Genomic DNA, 25,905 nt, shown 5'->3' with positions numbered 1-25,905 from the left:
GCGCCTAAAGGCGTTCGACGTTTGGTCCGATATTGCCTGCACGGTCAGACGAATTTCGTCCATATGTCGAAATGGCTCCGTTTTCGAAGGGTTAAAGAACTGATATCAAACAGCGATCGCCCCCACTTTGTATAATTATTCCGCAGCATCGTGGCTTTAGAAAACCACCAGCAACCTCGTGGCAGCCTTAACCCTTTGGCTACTAAGAGCACCTAAAGGCGCCCGACGTTTGGTTCAATATTGCCTGCACGGTCAGACGAATTTCGCCCATATGTCGAAATGGCTCCGTGTTCAAAGGGCTAAAGGAAGTTCCCTTATGTTAGATCCACGTTTGGGACAATTGCAAACGTTTTTACTGTTAGTGCAGTTATTACTGCAAGGAGGACAAAATGTTATCAGCAATGCTGTCTTATGCCAGGAGGGCAAATGCGTTTTTTCCGAGCGCTTCGCTTATCAGGCCTTGTCACTGACACTAACTCCTTATCGCTCCGAGATAAATCGCTCTAACAAACCGCCGAGGACTTTGCGTAATTTCTTTTCGGTTAATTGCCCCCTCGTTAGCGAGATCGCTATTCTTTGTTTCTCGCTCTGTCTTGTACGTAGCTGTGTTTCAATGAAGTCATTAAGACCAAGTCAAGAGTGGCCGCGTTCGAGCGGGCGCAGGCTGAGAATTACGAGACGAATCGAAGAAGGGAGCGGAAAAGAGCTCTAAGGATACGAGTCGTTGTGGAACGTTAACACCGATCCGCCAATCATTGACACGCGAGGGCAGATATCGATCACCTTTCGTCGCGCTTAACCTGGGATCGATTTCAGTAGAGCCGCGTCACGGCGGGTTTTGCAATAGTCGCAGAAAATAGGAAAAGGTGCCCTTGCTTTCGCATAACCTATAAAGTCCAACTCAGGATCCCTTACACGGAGAAAAATAAGAGCTTAAAAGTTACAGGTGCCTATCTGTTGGAAACGTCTGTTCTCGGTGCAATTAAAAGTTGTCCCATTAAGGTGAAGTTGAACCCCCCTCAAATCAGTCGATTCAAATACAACACTTTTTTTTAAGGGTGTTGGACCAAACTGTCCGAAACTTTGACACATGACTCGTGATCATCTAATAATTGTCCTGACACATTCAAAATTTGGATTCTCTTTTCAAACTGCGCAGATAACGGCTTAAGGTGAAGTTGAACCTCCCCTCAAATCAGTCGATTCGAATACAACACTTTTTTTTAAGGGTGTTGGACCGAACTGTCCGAAACTTTGATACATGACTGGTAATCTAACAAGGAAGGTATCCCAGGTCGATCTCTCCGATTTGATTTCTTTTATAATATGTCATAGTGGACTAAAAACTAAGCGACACTTATTTTTTTTTTATCTGCCATTAAACACTTTAAGGGGGCGAAACCACCATCCAAAGTCAAGGGGAGAATTGGCAGTTTCACCCACAAGAACATAATATTTTTTAACCAATCCACCTGGAAAAGTTTTCTCATAACGAGAAATGAAAATTATAATTTTCTCAATTAAAAAAAAATATTAAGGGGTGGGCCACCCCTCACAGGTCTTACTTTGGATGGTGGTTTCACCCCCTTCAAGTGTTTAATGGCAGATAAAAAAAAAAGTGTCGCTTAGTTTTTAGTCTACTATAACAGATTATAAAAGAAATCAAATCGGAGAGGTCGACCTGGGATACCTTCCTCGTAAGAATTGTCCTGACACATTAAAAATTTGGATTTTTCCAAAAACACTTTTTAACTTAGCCCAGACCAGAACCAAAATGTCTTCGAGCTCTCATATTTCGATCAATATACAATTTTTAAAGTCTCTGATATGAGAAACGAAAGCATGAGGCCAATTTAACGAGAATTTAGAACACTCTGGTAATCGATAAACTCGCATTTGAGCGGGATAAAGACAAAAAAGTGTCTTATGCGCTTCTATGCTAAGACGATGGGAATACGAGGTCTTGGAGGGAAAATTTAATTGACCTGGAAGTCACAGATGGCGCAGAGGGTCCTTCTGCAGTCAATTATGGCCTCAGAAACCATGAATCCAGGGGATTCTGGAGTTCTACTTCGACTTCTTTATAATTATTGTACAAAAACGACAGGTGGAGTATGCCGTTTGGTACAATACCCAATATAATTCGACCCAGCTGTCAATATAAAAACGAACGTAGGCATTTAGAAAAATCTTCTGTATCGACGTCGATCAAATTCCTCGGCGTGTTTCACTTCACCTTAAACAATTAATTGGACGGTTCGATGCAATACCCTTAAAAAGAAGTGTCATATTCGAGTCGACTGATTTGAGGGGGGTTTCACTTCGCCTTAATGTCGGTTTTTAACGCAACGGTTTGAAGCTTTTTTTTTCTCTCTCTCGTAGAAGAAAAAGTGAAATCGCTCACTCCTCTAGAAGCGGCGCTGACGCGTGCCGTCCACGTGGGGCGTCGTCGAGAAAGTAAAGCGCGCTTCTCGCCGTCATTGCGCACGCGTGACACGTACGACTACTCGCTATTGTTGTGCACGCTGCTTTCTTCTCCGTGCCGTACGTTTTCCTCGCGTTGTCATTATTTTGCTCCAATTCCCACTCGGTTTTCTAGAGCGCGCCTCGAGAGCCGCGACCCCCGCGACCCGATCGCGTTGAAATCCGAAAGAGAGGGGAAGTTCAACAAACGAAATGCACCGGATGTCGAAATTATGCAAAACCGCGCTTTCAGTGCAATTTCTCTTGGAATGAAATTCCGAGACAATGAATAAATAATGCAGAGAAATATCTAAAAATTCGGACCCGATGGCGTTGAAATCCGAAAGAGAGGGGAAGTTCAACAAACGAAATGCACCGGATGTCGAAATTATGCAAAACCGCGCTTTCAATGCAATTTCTTTTGGAATGAAATTCCGAGACAATGAATAAATAATGCAGAGAAATATCTAAAAATTCGGACCCGATGGCGTTGAAATCCGAGAGAGAGGGGAAGTTCAACAAATGAAATGCACCGGATGTCGAAATTATGCAAAACCGCGCTTTCAACGCAATTTCTCTTGGAATGAAATTCCAAGACAATGAATAAATAATGCAGAGAAATATCTAAAAATTCGGACCCGATGGCGTTGAAACCCGGAAGAGGGGGGAAGTTCAACAAATGAAGTTCAACACCGGATGTCGAAATTGTGCAAAACCGCGCTTTCCCCCGAAAGGCAAGAAGAATGTCAATGCAATTTCTTTTCGAAATTCCGAAACAATACTAAATAAGCACAGAAATGTCTAAAAATTCGGACCCAATTGCGTTGAAATCCCGAAGAGGGGAGAAGTTCAACAACTGAAATGCACCGAATGTCGAAATTACGCAAAACCGCGCTTTCCTCCCGAAGGGCAAGAAAAATGTCAATGCAATTTCTTCTGAAAAAAAATCCCGAGACATTTTAAAAAATTCGGACGCAATTGTGTTGAAAACTGGAAGAGGGGGCGGAAGTTGAACAACTGAAATGCACCGAATGTCGAAATTACGCAAAACCGCGCATTCCCCCCGAAGGGCAAGAAAAATGTCAATGCAATTTCTCCTGGAAAGAAATTCCGAGACATTTTAAAAAATGCAGAGAAATATCTAAAAATTCCGACCCGATCGCGTTGAAATTTGGAACCGGGGGGACGTTCAATAACTGAAGTTCAACACCGGATGTCGAAATTATGCAAAACTGCGCCTTCCTCCCAAAGGAAAAGAAGAATGTCAATGCAATTTCTCCTGAAAAGAAATTCCGAGACAATTTCTACAAATTCGGACCCGATTGCGATGAAATCTCAAGAGGGGGTGAAGTTCAACAGCTGAAATGCACCGAATGTCGAAATTACGCAAAACCGCGCTTTCCCCCCGAAGGGCAAGAAGAAAATCAATGCAATTTCTCTTCGAAATTCCGAGACATTTTTAAAAATTCGAATCCAATTGCGTTGAAATCCGGAAGAGGGGGGAAGTTCAACAACAAAATCGCCGGATGTCGAAATTAAAATAAAAACTGCGCTTTCCCCCTGAAATTATGACGCCAGAGGATGAATTAAAAACATGCACACCATAACGTAAATGAAAAATGTTCACGTCATAGTATAAATGAAGAACCTTCACTTTATAGGAATCTAAGGTATTCACGCAGGAGTATAAATGAAAAAACGTCCATTCTTCGAGCCGAAAAAAATTGAAAAAAAAAAAAGAAAAACTCGATTCGCGACTACCGACGCAGTTCTCTCGATTTCTACGGGGAAGAAGGGGGAAATAAGACGAGACGCGACGTCCTAGGGTATTCGCGACACGTAACGGGAGGCGAACGGCGTGCATAAATTTCCCCCGGGGAACGTGACCGACCGGCCCATTCCCGATTTCCACGATCGCGTCTTTCGCGTACGTGGAAGGGCGATTTCCTCCGCGGTTCTGGGACGCAACGGCGCGTGGCGAATTGTCGGCCAATTTCCTCGGTGCGTCCGATCGCGCGCCGTTTAACGGCCCGCCGCCCGACGCAACTCGCTCTCACGAAGTAGCGTCGCCGTTAAGGTGAAGCGAAACCCCCTTCAGATCAGTCGATTCGAATACGACACTTTTTTTTAAGGGTATTGGACCAAACTGTCCGAACCTTTGACACATCACTCGTGGTCATCTAAGAATTGTCCTGACACATTCAAAATTTGGATTCTCTTTTCAAACTGCACAGATAACGGCTTAAGGTGAAGCGAAACCCCCTTCAGATCAGTCGATTCGAATACGACACTTTTTTTTAAGGGTATTGGACCAAACTGTCCGAAACTTTGACACGTGACTCGTGATCATCTAAGAATTGTCTTGACAGTATACAAATTTGGATTCTTTAACAAAATTTTTTCACAGATAAAAATAAGAGCTTAAAAGTTGCAGATGTGTATCTGTTGGAAACGTCTGTTCTCGATACAATTAAAAGTTGTCCCATTAAGGTGAAGCGAAACCCCCTTCACATCAGTCGATTCGAATACGACACTTTTTTTTAAGAGTACTGGACCAAACTGTCCGAAACTTTGACACATCACTCGTGATCATCTAAGAATTGCCCTGACACATTCAAAATTCGATCATCATATTTCGATCAATATACAATTATCGAAGGCTCTGATATGAGAAATGAATGGATCAGGACAATTTTACGACAATTTAGATCACTCTGGTAATCGATAAACTCGCATTTGAACGGGATAAAGGCAAAAAAAGTGTTTTATGCGCTTCTATGCCAAAACGATGAGAATACGAGGTCTCGGAGTGAACATTTTGTTGACCTGAAAATCACAGATGGCGCAGGGGGTCCTTTGCAGTCAATTAGGGCCCCGGAAAGCATGGATCCAGAAGATTTCTGGAGTTTTAATTCGATTTCTTTATAGTTATTGTACGATAACGTCAGGTGGAGTATGCCATTTAGTGCAGTACCCAATATAATTCGACACAGCCGTCAATATAAAATCGAACGTTGGCAACGTAGGTATTTAGAAAAATCTTCTTTATGGACGTCGATCAAGTTCCTCGACATGTTTCAGTTCACCTTAAGGCGTGACCGGTTAATATCGGCGTGTCGATATCGCAAGGGTTGAAAAGGCTGATTAATATCGACGATACCGTAAACGATGAAGATGGAAACTCCAAGATAAAGTATTTCAAGCTAAACATTGCACGAAGCAGCGTCGCCGTTAAGGCGTCACTAGTTAATATCGGCGCATTAGGATCGCCAACGATGAAAAAGCTGATTAATATCGACGATACCGTAAACGTTGAAGTCGGAAACTCCAGGATAAAATATTTCAAGCTAACGTGTTCTACGAAGCAGCGTCGCCGTTAAGGAAGGACCGATTAGTATCGACGCGTCGATATCGTATCAGTGAAGAGTCCGATTAATATCGACGATACCGTAAACGCTGAATATGAAGACCATTAGGAAAAATATATTTTAAGATGACTAGATGGCTAGCGTTTCGCCCTGCTATGTGTTTATACGTATTTGGCGCAAAATTCAAGCGATTTTCTTGATAAGAATAAACTTTATGCATCGAGACATCGAACAAGGCAGAAGCCATATTGCGTTGTGCAGCCGTTTCGCCTAAAAAGAGAAAAAAGTGGAAGGAAATAGCCCCTTTCGTTTCTTTCTCTCATTTCTGTCGTTCTTGGTCGAATCAGGGTGCGGGGTCCACGCATGCTATGTTGTATGTTTGTATGTTGTATTACGTTGTGCAGCCATTTCGCCTAAAAAGAGAAAGAAGAAGAAGGAAATAGCCCCCTTTCGTTTCTTTCTCTTATTTCTGTCGTTCATGGTCGCATCAGGGTGCGGGGTCCATGCATATTATGTTGTATTACGTTATGCAGCCATTTCGCTTAAAAAGAGAAAGAAGAAGAAGGAAATAGCCCCCTTTCGTTTCTTTCTCTTATTTCTGTTGTTTATGATCGAATCAGGGTGCGGGGTTCATGCATATTATGTTGTATTACGTTGTGCAGCCATTTTGCTTAGAAAGAGAAAGGACAAAACCCCTTTCGTTTCTTTCTCTTATTTCTGTTGTTCATGGTCGAATCAGGGTGTGAGGTCCATGCACGCTATGTTGTATCTTTGTATGTTGTATTGCGTTGTGCAGCCATTTCGCCTAAAAAGAGAAAAAAGTGGAAGGAAATAGCCCCTTTCGTTTCTTTCTCTCATTTCTGTTGTTCATGGTCGAATCAGGGTGTGGGGTCCATGCATATTACGTTGTATTACGTTATGCAGTCATTTCGCTTAAAACGAGAAAAAAAAGGAAGGAAATAACCCCTTTCGTTTCTTTCTCTTATTTCTGTTGTTCATGGTCGAATCAGGGTGCGGGGTCCATGCACGCTATGTTGTACGTTTGAATACATTACGATATTTATGGGATCCGTTACAGGTCCGGTATTTACGGTACAGCGCCGTTGGGTCTTGTTTGAATTTTTAACCGTCCCTCCTGAGAACGCGTCTGTAATACACGAAAAGGGTTACCTATGTAATTCCGAGAGACCTCGAGGTTTGTACTTACCGCCCGGCGGCGAGAAGTAATGGCCGCTTGACCGAGTAAACATCGGCGCTGCGGAAACTGGTCGTTCGGCCGCGGAGGTAAAGACTAACATTAAGGGAATGACGGGACTAAAAGTGGCGACGCTCGGTTCGCGGCCGTGATTGGTTCACGTGACCCGCCCCAGGTCTAGGGGAAATCCTAAAGGCGAGCGCTGATTGGCTGAGACTCAGGGGAGTCTCGATCGCGAGGGACCGCGGATAATTATTCACTTTATTCTATAGTTTCCATAATTTAAATCATTCCTATTCCTCCTTTTCTATTATTTCTATTCACTCCACTATTTCCGTCCTTCATTATACACTCATAATACAGCGCGTTTTAATGCAAAATTTGATCTGCGAGTTAAAATCGAATCGTGAGGGCGGTGGACAAACAATATGGCGGCGGGGTAACCCAGGAACAGGAAGGCGCGGCGAATCCACGTTAATCGGGGCAATCGTCACTCGTTTCGAGCCGAAATCCACGGCAACTGGATACATTTATAATACCGCGCGTTTTAACGCGAAACTTGATCTGCGAGTTATAATCGAATCGCGAGGGCGGTGGACAAACAATATGGCGGCGGGGTAACCCAGGAACTGGAAGGCGCGACGAATCCACGTTAATCAAGGCAATCGTCGCTCGGTTCGGGCCGAAAACCGCGGCAACTGGATACATTTATAATACCGCGCGTTTTAACGCGAAACTTGATCCGCGAGTTAGAATCGAATCAGGAGGGCGGTGGACAAACAATATGGCGGCGGGGTAACCCAGGAACAGGAAGGCGCGACGAATCCACGTTAATCGGGGCAATCGTCGCTCGATTCGGGCCGAAAACCACGGCAACTGGATACATTCATAATACCGCGCGTTTTAACGCAAAACTTGATCCGCGAGTTATAATCGAATCGCGAGGGCGGTGGACAAACAATATGGCGACGGGGTAACCCAGGAACGGGAAGGCGTGACGAATCGACGTTAATCGGGGCAATCGTCACTCGTTTCGGGCCGAAAACCGCGGCAACTGGATACATTTATAATACCGCGCGTTTTAACGCAAAACTTGATCCACGAGTTATAATCGAATCACGAGGGCGGTGGACAAAATATGGCGGCGGGGTAACGCAGGAACAGGAAGGCGCGGAGAATCCATGTTAATCAAGGCAATCGTCCCTCGTTTCGGGCCGAAAACCGCGGCAATTTGAAGCGAGCGATCTGACGGAGAATCCCAAAGGCGTCTACGCTGGCAAATCAAAGGTCGGTCGAGCGAAAACACGATGGCGTTCGGTTGGGCAATCGCCGTTCGATTTTCCCGCGGCAAGATGGCGGCCCTCGTGGGGGAGGGAAAGGTCGAAATATCGGGCGCGATCGATCGCGCGACTCGGCTCGACTCGGCTTGGGCGAATCGGCCGGTGAAGGGCGCGGGCCGGAGCGAGGCGTGGCGAGCAGAACGGGAAACAAGAAAGCGGCCGTCCGCGACGCGAAAGGCCGCGCCGCATTGCTAAGGCGGAACGGCCGCGCGTCGCCGCCGGAATGCTAATTTCCCATGAGCCGAGAGCGGCAACTCACAGCCGCCAATCCGCGGACCGAGAAACCGGCGCCTCTTCCTGTTTCTTGTTTCTTTTCTCTTTATTTCTATACTTTCCTATTTAAATTTCATTTTCCCGTTTTGTATTTATGATAGTAACTGTCCGGTTCATCTTATCGCAATGTCTTTTGCAACCTCCTCTGCGTGGGTTTGCCCCGATTGTATATTGGATTTCGTCTGCCTTGTCCATATGAAGAGTGTTTTCCGATTTTATTAACCTTTTGGCTACTAAGAGCACCTAAAGGCGCCCGACGTTTGGTCCAATATTGCCTGCACGGTCGGACGAATTTCGCCCATATGTCGAAATGACTCCGTGTTCAAAGGGTTAAAACAAGCATGTTGCGGCTTCCCTCGCGATATGTTAAAGTGGAATTCGAAATTTATGAATCTTAGTTGTTTAATATATTTCTGTGTGCAAACCACTTTTAACCCACTTCGGGGTTGGTTAGGGCGAAAACATGAAATTGGTGTTCAGGCATTTGAATGTGTACTCGTTTTAAGTGAAACGACCAAAACGATATCTCAACGGGCTTCAATGATGTTAAGAAATTCGTTAAAACGCATTTTAATCCTTTTTACCCTTTCAGGGGTTGAATTTCTAAAAATCTCGTCTTAGTGAGCACCTGTTACGAATGGAACATACCCCCCAAATTTCACATTTCTACCCTGAAAAGAAAGAGTTAATTCAACTCATATTCTGAGCTAAATAAGGCAAACTCAATACGCGAGTTGGTTAAACTTAGATTTGGAGCTAAATCACATTTTGGGGTTACATCAACTCATCCATACAGTTAATTCGGCAAACTCAAGTTAAATATGGCAAACTCAAGTTACATATGGCAAACTCGAATTACATATGGCAAACTCAAGTTAATAAGGCAAACTCAAGTTAAATATGGCAAACTCGAATTACATATGGCAAACTCAAGTTAATAAGGCAAACTCAAGTTAAATATGGCAAACTCAAGTTAAATACGGCAAACTCAATAAGTGAATTGATTAAACTTAGATTTGGAGCTAAATCACATTTTGGGTTACATCAACTCATCTATACAGTTAATTCGGCAAACTCAAGTTAAATATGGCAAACTCAAGTTAAATACGGCAAACTCAATAAGTGAATTGATTAAACTTAGATTTGGAGCTAAATCACATTTTAGGGTTACATAAACTCATCCATGCACTTAATTCGGCAAACTCAAGTTAAATATGGCAAACTCAAGTTAAATACTGCAAACTCAAGTTATATATGGCAAACTCAATAAGCGAGTTGGTTAAACTTAGATTTGGAGCTAAATCACATATTGGGGTTACATCAACTCATCCATGCACTTAATTCGGCAAACTCAAGTTAAATATGGCAAACTAAATATGGCAATAAGCGAGTTGGTTAAACTTAGATTTGCAGCATTTTTTCTTTTTTTTTTTAGAAAAACACCGGCAACCTCGTGACAGCCTTAACTCTTTGGCTACTAAGAGTGCCTAAAGGCGCCCGACGTTTGGTCCAATCTTGCCTGCACGGTCAGACGAATTTCGCCCATATGTCAAATTGGCTCCGTGTTCAAATGATTAACAGTTCTGGTTTTTGTAAAATGAAATGGCACAAACAAAACTCAACATGGCACACACATCTACATGACAGAAACATTCAAATAAGCCTGTTAATTTTGTTTGTGCCTCAAACTGGATTCCATGTTCACACAGCCTCATTAGGCGAGACGGCGTCTTCAGGAATGAGAGGGGACGGGATAGGAGGAGCGTCTTCGGCGCCAGAGAGAGGTGAGAGGAAGAAGGCACCGGAGGATGGGAGTCACGGTCTTAACATTGATCTTCAGGTCATTGTACGGCCAATGCCGAAGAGCTCCATGCGCCTGGAGTCAGAAACACTCCCACGGGAATTAAGATCGCGATCGGGAGAGCCGAGGAAGGGCGATCTTCAGGGAAGCAAACCGAAAGCGCGGTGAAAGAGCGGATGCTCGTCTTCAAGGTGTGCCAGGGAAATTCAGTAAATTAAGAGATCATTCATATGTAGAATTAATTCACATTTCCCGGTTTCATATTCTTTAAGGACTCTTATTCAGGTTGGTGGAGGACTTCTCGGGGTCGAAAACACGAGCAGGGAGAAAAGGAAGATGAAGACGCGGTTACTTCTCTTCAGGGTGGAGTTAATTATGGAAAATTCAGTAAATTAAGAGATCATTCATATGGAGAATTAATTCAGATTTCCCGGTTTCATATTCTTTAAGGACTCTTATTCAGGTTGGTGGAGGACTTCTCGGGGTCGAAAACACGAGCAGGGAGAAAAGGAAGATGAAGACGCGGTTACTTCTCTTCAGGGTGAAGTTAATTAAGGAAAATTAAGTTAATTACGAGATCATTCACATGTAGAAATAATGCACGTTCCGCGGTTTCACGTACTTCAAGGATCCTTATTCAGATTGGTGGAGGACTTCTTGGGGACGAAAACGCGAGCACAGAGAAAAGGAAGATGAAGACGCCGTTACTTCTCTTCAGGGTGGAGTTAATTAAGGAAAATTAAGTTAATTAAGAGATCATTCATATGTAGAAATAATGCACATTCCGCGGTTTCACGTACTTCAAGGATCCTTATTCAGATTGGTGGAGGACTTCTTGGGGTTGTAAACGCGAGCAGCGCGGTATTCCTTAGATCCCCCATAATCACCGGTTAAAGTTTCAAATAATTCAGTGCACCCAGTTTGGAGAAAAGTTTTATTAATATTTTGACTTTCTGATACGTATACATCACACTTTCATATCACCTTAACCCTTTGGCTGCTAAGAGCGCCTAAAGGCGCCCGACGTTTGGTCCAATATTGCCTGCACGGTCAGGCGAATTTCGCCCATATGTCAAAATGACTCCGTGCTCAAAGGATTAAAGGGTCATTCACAAGTAGAACTAACCCATGACCCGTGTTACCTCATTTTTCGAGCACATCTTTTCAGGCCTTTCCGACCGTCTCCTAGGGCACGAAGAGGTGAGGAAAAAAGAGAAAAGAAGAAAGTCGGAAGGAGGCGCCTCCTCGCGGGTCGTGGGACACGCAATGCACGGGCGCGCATTTCCCCTCGCCGTGATCTTGAAATCGAGGTGCGACCCAATTCCCAAGTGGCGGCTCCGCAAATTAACGACGCCGCCGACTTTTCGCGGAAACGCCTTTCGCGCGACGCGGCGGACATTGTTCAGCAGCATTGTGACAGCTTTAGGGAAATGATATCAAAGCGATCGCCCCCACTACATTGTTCCCCGGTATCGTGGCAACCTTAGAAAAAAACGATATCAAGGAGTGATAGCCTCCACCCGTGGAACATTGTTCGCCGGTATCGTAGTAATCTTAGAAAAATTATATCAAGATGAAATCGTCTCTACCTCTGGGTCATTGTTCGGCAGTACCGAGGCAGCCTTAGAATAAACTTATCGCGTTGATGGAAAAGTAATGGCGTTTATAACACGTAACGTAACGTGTAAAAAAACGTCATTACTTATGCGTCAACCTAATATATCGAAAAGTGAAGGCCCTCACCCTTGTAAGATTTTTTGGAAGTATAGGGACAGCTTTAAAAAAACTGTTATCAAGCAGGGATCGCCCCTGTATAATTATTCGGCGGCATCGTGGCTTTAAAAAAATGCCAACAACCTCGTGGCAGCCTTAACCCTTTGGCTAGTAAGAGCGCCTAAAGGCGCCCGACGTTTGGTCCAATATTGCCTGCACGGTCAGGCGAATTTCGCCTATATGTCAAAATGGCTCCGTGTGCAAAGGATTAAAGAACTGATATAAAACAGCGATGGCCCCCACTCTGTATAATTATTCGGCAGCATCGTGGCTTTAGAAAAACACCGGTAACCTCGTGGCAGCCTTAACTCTTTGGTTCCTAAGAGCGCCTAAAGGCGCCCAACATTTGGTCCAATATTGCTTGCACGGTCGGACGAATTTCGCCCCTATGCCGAAATAGCTCCGTGTCCAAAGGGTTAAAGAACTGATATCAAATAGCGATCGCCCCCACTCTGTATAATTATTCGGAAGTACCGGGGCCTTAAGGTGATGTGACGGTGACATCCGAAAGCTCAATCGTTCATATAACTTTTCTACGATCTGGGTGTCTCAAATCGTTTCATACTTTAAAACGTGAATATGGAGACCCTAAGGTAGGTCCTGAAACTCGCGAAATTTCATTTTTTATCAACTATTTTTAAAATACCTGTAAACAATTTTGAAAAGAATTGAAATTCCATGAGTTTCAGGACCTTCCTTATAGTCTCCCTATTCACGTAGTAAAGTTTAAAACTATTCGGTAAATCGAGTTGGAAGAAAATTTTTATAAACAAAACCTCTTTGATGCCATGTTCACATCACCTTAAAAAAACATCAACGAGGTGGCAGCCTTAGAAAAATGCTATCAGGGGTGATCGCCTCAACCTCCTGGGTCATCGTTCGACGGCGTGTTGTCGGCTTTAGAAAAATAAGATAAAGAAATTAACGCGCCATCTCGCGGGATGATCGTGAAGTTTTCAGACCCCTATATGTGACCCCGACCAATGAGGAGCTGGGACCCGGTCGGCATGTGCGTCACGAGCGGTGACGAGGACACGGCCCCGGGAATGCGATGACGACGCGCCTACGCACAACCATTTTTTTCTCACAGCGATATTTCCGTCCAAATTCGAGAGACCGGGTCTCTAGAATAGATATTCTCGACACAACTCGAAATATGGAGCGTCCCTTTGGACAAGTTTTAAGGTTCGCCATCCTCTTAGGTGATATGAAAGGCTCATTATATATAAATATAATGAAATAGAATATATATAAATATTTTGACGGTTTATATATATAGAGTAAAAACACACTGACACTTTAACATGTGATTATGGAGGCCTTAAGGTGATATGAATGTGTCATACTATATACATAAAGCGTAAAAATATTTATGAAACTTTTCTCCAAACTGAGTACAACGAATTATCTGACACTTTAACACGTGATTATGGAGGCCTTAAGGTGATATGAAAGTGTCATTCTATATACATAAAGCGTAAAAATATTTATAAAAATTTTCTCCAAACTGGGTACACCGAATTATCTGACACTTTAACACGTGATTATGGAGGCCTCAAGGTGATATGAAAGTGTCATTCAATATACATAAAGCGTAAAAATACTTATAAAAATTTTCTCCAAACTGGGTACAACGAATTATATATATTTATTTTCAAAATACCTATAAACAAATTTGAAAAGGATTGAAGTTTCATGAGTTTCAGGACCCTCCTTACAGTCTTCCCATTCACGTTGTAAAGTGTCAAACCATTCGGTAAACCGAGTTGGGAGAAAAGTTTGATAAACAAAACCTCTTCGGCGCCACTATCACATCACCTTAAGAGGATGCCGAACTTCCTTCTTTATCAGTCGGCTAACGATTCCGATTTGCATGAAAAATTGCATCTTAACATTAAAAAAAACTTAAAAGAAAAACACTTAAAAAAAAAAAAATCTTGCTTTTCCAGAATGAAGGATGATTCACGGATCAGCGAGTGTTCTGGTACTGAGAATAAATAATTTAAAAAAAAACGCAGATTACGATAACAGCCCCCCTTTGATATCGCATAACGAGATTTCTCTGACGTGGTATCACGACCGGTCGAATCTCCGACTTGTCGATCTAGGAAATGAGATTAATGATATTCCCGACTCGAGTTAAAAGTACTGCACCGAATGGCACTTTTCGAAGAGGCGAGATTCGGGCGTTCTCGACCAAGGCCGACAAACACGTTCAGGAATTATCGTCAAAGTCAAATTACTCTTTTAATCGAGATTCCGAATTCAATGACGACCGACTCTCGCGGTCTTCAGGGACTCCTGGTGAATCTACGTCACGAAAACTCGAGATAAACACGAGGAATATTTCTCGACATCGCTCGATACTTCCCCGGGAAAGGAGACGTAGAAACGAGAGGAAATGCGCGCGATAAGGGGGAATTAAAAAAAAAAAAAAGAAGGTAACCGAATTTAGTGGCGGCGCTTAAGGTGATATAAAAGTGCGTCATATAGGTACCAAAAAGTCAAAATATTAATAGAACTTTTCTCCAAACTGGGTGCACCGAATTATCTGAAACCTTGTTAAATCTATCTGAATCTGAAGTTAAATGTTATATGAAACTGTGTTAAAACACGAGATTATGGAGGCTCTAAGGAAGAACCTGCTGCCCGTGAAATTTCATTTTTCGAAGAAAAAAAAATCTTTTTTTGTGGCTCTTGTTCGAGAGAAATGTAACATTTTATTCGAAAAATGAAATCTCACGAGCAGCGCGTTCTTTCTTAGAGCATCCATAATCATATGTTCAAGTTTCAGATAACTCGGTTAACTCAGTTTGGAGAAAAATTTTATAAATGGTTTATGCTTTATGTATATAGAATAACACTTTCATATCACTTTAAGGCTTCCATAACCACGTGTTCAAGTTTCAGATAATTCGGTTAACTCACTTTGAAGAAAAATTTTATAAATAGTTTATGCTTTATATATATAGAATAACACTTTCATATCACCTTAAAGCTTCTATAATCACGCGTGTGCAAAGGATTAAAGAACTGATATAAAACAGCGATGGCCCCCACTCTGTATAATTATTCGGAAGTACCGGGGCCTTAAGGTGATGTGACGGTGACATCCGAAAGCTCAATCGTTCATATAACTTTTCTACGATCTGGGTGTCTCAAATCGTTTCATACTTTAAAACGTGAATATGGAGACCCTAAGGTAGGTCCTGAAACTCGCGAAATTTCATTTTTTATCAACTATTTTTAAAATACCTGTAAACAATTTTGAAAAGAATTGAAATTCCATGAGTTTCAGGACCTTCCTTATAGTCTCCCTATTCACGTAGTAAAGTTTAAAACTATTCGGTAAATCGAGTTGGAAGAAAATTTTTATAAACAAAACCTCTTTGATGCCATGTTCACATCACCTTAAAAAAACATCAACGAGGTGGCAGCCTTAGAAAAATGCTATCAGGGGTGATCGCCTCAACCTCCTGGGTCATCGTTCGACGGCGTGTTGTCGGCTTTAGAAAAATAAGATAAAGAAATTAACGCGCCATCTCGCGGGATGATCGTGAAGTTTTCAGACCCCTATATGTGACCCCGACCAATGAGGAGCTGGGACCCGGTCGGCATGTGCGTCACGAGCGGTGACGAGGACACGGCCCCGGGAATGCGATGACGACGCGCCTACGCACAACCATTTTTTTCTCACAGCGATATTTCCGTCCAAATTCGAGAGACCGGGTCTCTAGAATAGATATTCTCGACACAACTCGAAATATGGAGCGTCCCTTTGGACAAGTTTTAAGGTTCGCCATCCTCTTAGGTGATATGAAAGGCTCATTATTTTTCAGATAATTCAGTTCACCCAGTTTAGACAAAAGTTTAAAAATCGTTTAACGCTTTATGTATATAGAATGACACTTTCATATCACCTTAAGGCCTCCATAACCACGTGTTAAAGTTTCAGATAATACAGTTCACCTAGTTTAGACAAAAGTTTAAAAATCGTTTAACGTTTTATGTATATAGAATGACACTTTCATATCACCTTAAGCCCTCCGTGTTAAAGTTTCAGATAATACAGTTCACCCAGTTTAGACAAAAGTTAAAAATCGTTTAACGCTTTATGTATATAGTATGACACTTTCATATCACCTTAAAGCTTTCATAACCACGCGTTATAGTTTCAGATAATTCAGTTCACCCAGTTTGGAGAAAAGTTTGATAAATATGTTGACTTTTTGGTACGTATACATATAATACTTTCATATCACCTTAAAAGTACGCATCTCAGGTGCAGCAGGCGCGACCTCGAGGATGACAAAGCCACCTCGGCGAAAACATCCGTTCCTAGAGTACATTCTTTTTCTCTCTTTCCTCTCTTCCAGGAATACAAAGCGTTGCCAAAGGTGTGCTAATATGGGAATGCGCGATGAACGGACTCGAGAGTGCGGAAAAAATTAGAGCTCGCTCTACGTTGACTACGAAAAGTGCACTAACTGGGAATAATTAGGCGAACGTGCCAGTGTTGAAAATCTTCGTAAAGTGTATATACCTTTTCAGACATTAATTGCATAAGGCTAATGAAAATATATAATTTCGATGTATTAGGGGGATCAGAAAGTCGCAACTGAGAAGTCAATCGTTCGTGAAACTTTTCCCCGAGCTGAATGTATCAAATCGTTTCAAACTTCAGAACTTGAATATAGAGGCTATAAGCAAAGTTCTGGCACTCATGAAATTTTTTATAAAAAAAATGTTAGGAATACTTATGAACAAATTGAATTAATTTAGTTTAAAATAATGTGGCGTGAAATAACTGATAAACTCATTTTTTTGTTAATTTTGACTTAGACCACTTTCATAATTACGGGCACATTTAGTCCAATACCCAATATAATTCGACACAGCAGTCAAAATAAAAACCAATGTCAGCAACGTACGTATTTAAGAAAACCCTTTTTACCGACGTCGATCAAGTTCCTCGACGTGTTTCACTTCACCTTAAACTGATATTAAAGTGTGATATGTACATACCAGAAAGTGAAAATATTCATAAAACTAATCTCCAAACTGGGTGCACCAAATTATTTAAAACTTTAACACGTGATTATGGAGGCTCTAAGGAAGAAATGCCGGTGAAATTTCATTTTCTAGAAAAAAAAAAAAGAAAACGTCTTTCTTTGGTTCTTGTCCGAGATAGGTACAAGATTTTTTTCTAAAAAAGAAATTGCATGAGCAGCGCGTTATTCCTAGGGCCTCCATAATCAAGTGTTAATGTTTCAGGTAATTCGGTGCACCCAGTTTGGAGAAAATTTTTATATATATTTTCACATCTTCTTTTGTATATATCACGCTTTCATATCACCTTAACAGTGTGGGAAGAACAGGTCCTCGAATTCGGCAGTCGTCCCTGTTGCATAGCCGCGCCTCGTAAAATATCCCGAAGTATGCAAATCATAAAATATCGTAAAATATGCATGTATGATACAAAAGCGCTGCATGAGATGCTTTTGCGTGAGCCTCTTCTCAAGGAGTTATTATCGGAAATTCCATTGAAGCGAGCACGTTACGTGACGAGCCACGTCAAAACAGACCTGATGTCATCCGAGTTGCATACCGTTACATATTTATTATTGGACGCACAATTAGCTATTAATTACCCGGAGATCTTTTTTCCTCGCCAAGAGGAATCGCTGGATCGTCGATTGCGAAAGTGCGTCGATCTAGTAGCTACACCGTTAAAAAAAAATATATATATATTGTAATTTTATAACGACTCCATTGGAACTTTGATTTCAACATTATGTACTCCTCTTATAACGTTTTATTTATATACTTTATAATCGTTTTTTTTTTTTTATAAATATTTGGTATATCGGTGTATTAATTTCCCTATACAATTCCACGAGATCATAAGGCAATGTTATAAAATTACAAATTTGTTTGGAAATTTAGAACGAGTTTGTGGGAATTCATTTTTTATATATATATAAGTGTAATTTTATTACGACCGAATGTATTGAAGATGTGCGAATTTTATATATATTTTTGACAGCGCTCTCCGAGCGATCAGCTGATCGAGCTCGAACAGCATTGTAATTTTATAACGTTTCTTTTGGATCTTTCATTTAAACATTATGTACTCCTCTTATAACATTTTATTTATATACTTTATAAGCGTTTTTTTTTCTTATAAATATTTGATATATCGGTGTATTAATTTCCCTATACAATTCCACGAGATCATAAGGCAATGTTATAAAATTACAAATTTGTTTGGAAATTTATAACGAGTTTGTGGGTATTGATTTCTTTAGATATATAAGTGTAATTTTATTACGACCGAATGTATTAAAGGTGTGCGAATAATATATATATTTTTGACAGCGCTCTCCGAGCGATCAGCTGATTGAGCTCGAACAGCAACCCTGCTTGCATCGCACTGTAGACGTGCTCGTTACATGCCTATTGATAAGTCAATTAATCTGCCGAGCACTGATTAAGGTCGTGGTAACGATTACCTCGATTACGAGCCCGAGAAGGGGCGCAAAATTGCTAGAGTATTCTTCCAATTAATTCCTATCCATCCCACATCCTCGTCCATTTTGAAAAGCTGACAAGAACACCGTTGAAAATATTTGTAAATTACTTGTCGATTTTTAGTACCCACTAGAAAATTTTTGTTAAAAATCCAAGTTTTCAAAGTGTCAGAATAATTCCCACGTGCTCGCGAGTCACGTGTCAAAGTTTCGGTTCCATCCAATACCCTTAAAAAAAAAAAGTGTCTTATTCGAATCAGCTGATTTGGGTTTCACTTCACCTTAAAAAGAGAACCACTTAAATTTTATAACATTTTTCAAAGTTTTGCCCAGACCTGACATACTAATTTTAGAGCATTCTAATTATAAGTTGTATGAACATGCGTTATACATTTATGCCAAATTACGTAGACTTACTCCTGGACGATTTCAAGAGATTATAACAAGGGCTTATGAAGTTATGAATTCATCCAAAAATTTGTAATAAGTGTGTATTAATTTTACGACGTCAATTTCAATGTTTTTATACCTTATGTGCCAAGAGTGTCTGAACTGTATGAATATTTTTAACACCGAAGGTGTCGAGTGTTTTGGCTCGTAATCGAAACATCTCTTGACTTGTCGCGTGAAAATCACGACGAGAGTGGTTAAAGGGTAATTCGAGATATTTGGCGAGCACTCGACGAGTACTCGAAGAGAATCGAGCACGCACTTGGGAAGCTAATTGTGAGTAACGAGACCGTTCGCGAGGTATAGCTCATGCAGGGTTGCATAATAATCTCGCGAGGCCGATTATTTTCCACGATCGTTTTCTCGCATCACTGTTAAAAATCTTTAATATATAAATTAAATTGCGAACAATTTATATACAGAGTTGAGTTCAATTAGCATGCAATGCTTGTAAACCCGGGGCCTTGCAATTTATGACGTCTTATTGGGATTTATTTAAACCTTGATACCTTGTAGAATTATAAAGCGTGTACTTTACACCTACTAGGGTATTATAAATTCATTACTAATGATGTTAAAGATGTTTATTTCGAGGTATTTATATACCCACGTAAAGTTCCTTTAATGTTACGACATAAGGATTCAACTTAGTATGCAAATGTATATAATAATTTATTGTAATTTCTTTTAAACGGCACACGTCACTTATGGCTTGAAATTCTCTCCTGAAGTATACGGTTAAAAACGTTATTATCCGGCATTACCTCCGCGTTGCATGAATATAAATTATCACATCAAACCTGTAACTTTATCACAACTTAGCATACTTAAATTAAAATTAATTGTATAAGATTGTCAAACATTTCTAACGATGTGTATAGAAACATCGTCTACCGAGTGAAGTTCTCTCCTTGAAGTACACTCTTAAAAAAGTTATTACCCGGCATTATCTCCGCGTTGCATGAATATAAATTGTCACATCTAACCTGTAACTTTATGATAACGTTGCATATTCAAATTGTATAAAATTGTCAAAAATTTCTAAAAGTTTGTACAGAAACATCCTCCACCGAGTGAAGTTCTCCCCTTGAAGTACACTCTTAAAAACGTTATTACCCGGCATTGTCTCCGCGTTGCATGAATATAAATTATCATATCAAACCTGAAACTTTATGATAACGTTGCATACTTAAATTGTATAAAATTGTCAAATATTTTTAACAATGTATATAGAAACATTCTCCACCGCGTGAAGTTCTCTCCTTGAAGTACACTATTAAAAAATCGTATTACTCGGCATTATCTCCGCGTTGCATGCATATAAATTATCATATCAAATCTGTAACTTTATGATAACGTTGCATATTCAAATTGTATATAATTGCCAAATATTTCTAACAATGTGTACAGAAACATCCTCCACCGAATGAAGTTCTCCCCTTGAAGTACATTCTTAAAAACGTTATTACCCAGCATTATCTCCACGTTGCATGAATATAAATTATCATATCAAACCTGAAACTTTATGATAACGTTGCATACTAATATTGTATGAAATTGTCAAATATTTCTAACAATGTGTACAGAAACATCCTCCACCGAATGAAAAGTCAAATATTTCAAGCAATGTGTACAGAAATATCATCCGCAGAAGATCGTGAAAGTAAGAGCAAGGATTCATCACGGAAACGGAGATCCTCTCTTTCCGCTTTCCCCTTCCGGTAGTTTCTTGCGCCATTAAATCAGGCTAAATCCTACGAAGAAATTCAAACGTCCGTGACAGAATTCCACGGTGAATATCCGTGAGTACGTAATTAAGTCGGGAAAAAACCTGCGGCAGAAGATACCTCAAAAGTCGTGACTAAAAAAAAAAAGGAGTCACAAAGAAAAGCGGTAAATCGACGAGGAATGCACGCCTCGCCATTGCCGCGCGACAATTCTCGATAAAAAAGGAAGAAGTGGAAGAAAAAGAAGGGGGGAAAAAAAGAAAATCGATGATTCAATCCAAGAGGCACTCGCGAACGATAACGAGGCGTTCGCGGAATCCGCATCGGGTACGTGCGGAATCTAAAAAATGTCCCGAGCACGATGAACGCGGATACGCGATCGGCCATCAATTATTGGACGCGGTGGCCGTTATTATTGGACGCGGTAGCCATTATTATTGGACGCGGGATAACGGCGGCGGATTAAACGCGAGGATGTCACTGCGGGGAATAAAAGAATATAGGACTTTCCACCTTCGTCACGGGACGGAATCGTCGCGGCGCGTAAGGTGGACGGTTTTAGATTGCTGATCCGTCAGGTTCGCCGAACCTATCCAGAATTAGGCCTTACGTACATCCGGGGATAGAGGACGTTTATAATCGAGGTTTGACGAAGAATACCTGAAAATAAGATGGGATGAGAAACGAGAATTAAGCGAACTCGAGAAATCCGAGCGGAGGTCACGCGGAGTTTGACAGCTCGTGACCACGTGGTCAGCGAACAGCTGATCGCACGTGGTGATGACATGGGGATGAGTTACGGTGAAGGATATGTGCCCATAATTATGAAAGTGGTCTAAGTCAAAATTAAAAAAAAAAATGAGTTTATCAGTTATTTCACGCCATATTATTTCAAACGAAATTAATTCAATGTAATTTCGAAACAAAAAATATATGACTTAGACCACTTTCATAATTATGGGCACATATGATGGCTCTTATCTGCGGTCCTTTCGAAAAAGTTACATAAAAGGAGGGGGGTAATATAAAAAGATAGCGCGACAATTTTAATACAGTAGACTCCCGAGTTCCTCTAGCGCTCTAAATATATTGCGACTATTGTTTTCATATAACGCGATTCTGCGTACAACCTGTCTAATAACGCTAAATAATAAAAAATAAATAAAAATAAAAATAAAAATAGCGCCTAATAACAAAACACATTATGCGCGTTATACGAGAGACATTCCCGTACAGCATGGTTTCGTATTACGGGAATTCATATAGCGCGTAGAGTATTAACCGTGTTATACGGGAGTCTACTGTACTTGATTTTATTTAATTACAGGAATTTCCGAGCATGAGGAAATACGCGGATACGAGACAAGGAAGAAACGATTGAGACGATGAATTCTTAGAGAACGGCTTTCATACGCGACTCCCCTGAAATAACTTCTTAAAACAGGAGGATAAATACGAAACAAGGGAAAATACGATAAAGTGAGAGGGTTCTTCTTTATCGACGAAAGAAAGGATCCTCACAGACAAGAACGAATCGACTGGGACGATGAATTCTTAGAGAACGGCTCTCATCCACGACTCCCCTGAAATAACTTCTTAAAACAGGTGGATAAATATGCTAAAAGGGAGAGAACGATAAAGTGAGAGGGTTTTTTACGGCAAGAGAAAGGATCCTCCCAGACAAGGAAGAGTCGATTGAGAAGATGAATTCTTATAGAAAGACTCTCATCCGCAACTTCCCTGAGAAAACATTATAAACAGGTGGATAATATGCAAAAAGGGAAAAAACGATACAGTGAGAGGTTCTTTTTTCGACAAAAGAAAGGATCCTTACAAACAAGGACGAGTGGATTGAGACGATGCATTCTTAGAGAAAGACTCTCATCCGCAACTTTCCTGAGAAAACATTTTAAAATAGGTGGATAAATATTAAAAAAAAAAAAGGGAAAAAACGATAAAGTGAGAGGTTCTTTTTTCGACATAAGAAAGGATCCTTACAAACAAGGACGAGTCGATTGAGACGATGCATTCTTAGAGAAAGACTCTCATCCGCCACTTCCCTGAGAAAACATTATAAACAGGTGGATAATATGCAAAAAGGGAAAAAACGATACAGTGAGAGGTTCTTTTTTCGACAAAAGAAAGGATCCTTACAAACAAGGACGAGTGGATTGAGACGATGCATTCTTAGAGAAAGACTCTCATCCGCAACTTCCCTGAGAAAACATTTTAAAACAGGTGGATAATATGCAAAAAGGGAAAAAACGATAAAGTGAGAGGTTCTTTTTTCGACAAAAGAAAGGATCCTTACAAACAAGGACGAGTCGATTGAGACGATGCATTCTTAGAGAAAGACTCTCATCCGCAACTTTCCTGAGAAAACATTTTAAAACATGTGGATAATATGCAAAAAGGGAAAAAACGATAAAGTGAGAGGTTCTTTTTTCGACAAAAGAAAGGATCCTCACATGGGTGCGCCGCAAACAAGGAAGATCACGGTTGCCGATTCTCAGGGAACGGCTCCCGAGAAAATAATGCATTCAATAGGTGAGAAGCGATACAAAAAAAAAGAACTCGTTAATCCTTCTTACCCTGGATCTTTCTCAGATCCTCGAAGGAGCGACCACGTGGGTGCAGCTCGCTGCCGTGGATACACCTGTAATGTTCAATGTGATAAATCGAGCAACGTGTACTGATCTGTGTACATTGCCAGTAACACATTCAGCAGGTGAAAAAGGAGTACAGAAAGAAACCTCGCTAACCCTTCTAAACCTCGGTCTTAGATCCTCGGAGGAGAGAACACGTGGGTACCTCTAGTGTTCTATGCGATAAATCGTACACCGTGCACCAAACAGGGTACATTTCCCATAGCACATCCAACAGGTGAGAAAGGATACAAAAAAAAATGACAAAATACCTCGCTAACTCTTCTAACCCTCGCTCTTTCTCAGATCCTCCGAGGAGGGACCACGTGGGTATCTATAATGATAAATGGGATAAATCGTGCAAAGTGTACAAAACAGAGTAAATTGCCATTAATGTATTCGACAGGTGAGAAGCGATAGAAAAAAAAAACGTAATGACCCTCCTAATCCACGATCTTTCTTAGATCTCAAATCTTGCGACCACGTGGCTGCATGGGTACCTATAATGTTGAATTTTCTCACATCAGGTCAAATGCACCAAACTGGGTACATTTCCCATAGCACATCCAACAGGTGAGAAAGGATACAAAAAAAAGACAAAATACCTCGCTAACTCTTCTAACCCTCGCTCTTTCTCAGATTCTCTGAGGAGGGACCACGTGGGTATCTATAATGATAAATGGGATAAATCGTGCAAAGTGTACAAAATAGAGTAAATTGCCATTAATGTATTCGACAGGTGAGAAGCGATAGAAAAAAAAAACGTAATGACCCTCCTAATCCACGATCGTTCTTAGATCTCAAATCTTGCGACCACGTGGCTGCATGGGTACCTATCATGTTCAGTTTTCCCAATCAGGTAACGTGTGCATTCCGCATGACATATTCATTGATAAGAAACGATTTAAAAAAATAACTCTAATCCTTATCACCTTCGATCGTTCATGGGTGCCTATAGTGTTGAATTTTCCACATCAGGCCATATCCGGCATATTCCACATCAGGCAACAAACAGGGTACATTCCCGGGAACACATCCAACAGGTACGAAACGATAAAAAGGAAAATGAAACCACTAATCCTTTCACGTTCGATCTTTTACAGATCCGAGCGAGCACGTGGGTGTAGCCCATTACCCGTAACGTTGAATTTTCCAAATCAGGCTATGAACCCCAAACGGGGTATCTTTCGGAAAACCATCCAACAGGTACAAAACGATTAAAAAAAAAAGAGAAATGAAACCACTAATCCTTCCACGTTCGATCTTTTACAGATCCGAGCGAGCACGTGGGTGTAGCCCGTTACCCGTAACGTTGAATTTACCAAATCAGGCAATGAGCCCGAAACAGGGTACCTTCCGGAAACACATTCAACAGGTACAAAACGATAAAAAAAAAAAAAGAAAAATGAAACCACTAATCCTTCCAACGTTCAATCCTTTTCAGATCCGAGCGAGCCCATTACCCGTAACGTTTAATTTACCAAATCAGGCAATGAGCCCCAAACGAGGTACCTTCCGGAACCCATCCAGCATGTCCGAAACGATTAAAAAGAAAATGAAACATCCTTCCAACGTTGAATTTACCAAATCATGCAATTAGCCCCAAACGAGGTACCTACCGGAACCCATCCAGCATGTCCGAAACGATAAAAAAGAAAATGAAACCACTAATCCTTCCAACATTGAATTTACCAAATCAGGCACGAGCCCCAAACGAGGTACCTTCCGGAACCCATCCAGCATGTCCGAAACGATAAAAAATAAAATGAAACCACTAATCCTTCCAACATTGAATTTACCAAATCAGGCAATGAGCCCCAAACGAGGTACCTTCCTGAACCCATCCAGCATGTCCGAAACAATAAAAAAAATAAATAAAATAATGAAACCACTAATCCTTCCAACGTTGAATTTACCAAATCATGCAATGAGCCCCAAACGAGGTACCTTCCGGAACCCATCCAGCATGTCCGAAACAATAAAAAAAATAAATAAAATAATGAAACCACTAATCCTTCCAACGTTGAATTTACCAAATCAGGCATGAGCCCCAAACAGTGTACCTTCCGGAACCCATCCAGCATGTCCGAAACAATAAAAAAATAAAATAATGAAACCACTAATCCTTCCAACGTTGAATTTACCAAATCATGCAATTAGCCCCAAACGAGGTACCTACCGGAACCCATCCAGCATGTCCGAAACGATAAAAAAGAAAATGAAACCACTAATCCTTCCAACGTTGAATTTACCAAATCAGGCAATGAGCCCCAAACGAGGTACCTTCCTGAACCCATCCAGCATGTCCGAAACAATAAAAAAAAATAATAATAATGAAAC

At 41.1% G+C, this 25,905-nt stretch overlaps 2 protein-coding genes across 3 annotated transcripts in view; one reads left to right on the top strand and one right to left on the bottom strand.

Annotated features, from left to right (window-relative positions):
• LOC105702302 (N-alpha-acetyltransferase 15, NatA auxiliary subunit) overlaps positions 1-25,905 on the bottom strand; it is a 58,346-nt gene that overhangs the window by 6,297 nt on the left and 26,144 nt on the right. The gene's annotated exons all lie outside the window — the stretch shown is intronic.
• Positions 24,357-24,964, top strand: LOC111674065. Of its 2 annotated transcripts, XM_023433016.1 has the most exons (4): positions 24,357-24,424; positions 24,524-24,608; positions 24,669-24,771; positions 24,838-24,964. In XM_023433016.1, the coding sequence occupies exons 1-4, from the start codon at positions 24,391-24,393 to the stop codon at positions 24,859-24,861; spliced, it is 246 nt and encodes an 81-aa protein (XP_023288784.1). In that variant the 5' UTR covers positions 24,357-24,390; the 3' UTR covers positions 24,862-24,964. The 2 variants fall into 2 exon arrangements, with proteins under 2 accessions (XP_023288784.1, XP_023288783.1); XM_023433015.1 differs by having other exon boundaries at positions 24,524-24,771.

This window comes from Orussus abietinus, unplaced genomic scaffold, assembly GCF_000612105.2.
Source record: "Orussus abietinus isolate OABI.00-Male unplaced genomic scaffold, Oabi_2.0 scaffold536, whole genome shotgun sequence".
Classification (NCBI taxonomy): Eukaryota; Metazoa; Arthropoda; class Insecta; order Hymenoptera; family Orussidae; genus Orussus; species Orussus abietinus.
The sequence above is the reverse complement of the archived record's forward strand: the minus strand, read 5'-3'. Positions and strand labels throughout refer to the sequence as shown.

Excerpts from the sequence above, each read along its gene's own strand:
- LOC111674065 (XM_023433015.1), top strand. The coding sequence starts at position 24,391 with ATGGGTACCTATCATGTTCAGTTTTCCCAATCAG. Across the intron at positions 24,425-24,523 it reads TGTTCAGTTTTCCCAATCAG|TGTTGAATTTTCCACATCAG; the intron begins GTAACGTGTGCA and ends GGGTGCCTATAG. Across the intron at positions 24,772-24,837 it reads TTCGGAAAACCATCCAACAG|ATCCGAGCGAGCACGTGGGT; the intron begins GTACAAAACGAT and ends GATCTTTTACAG.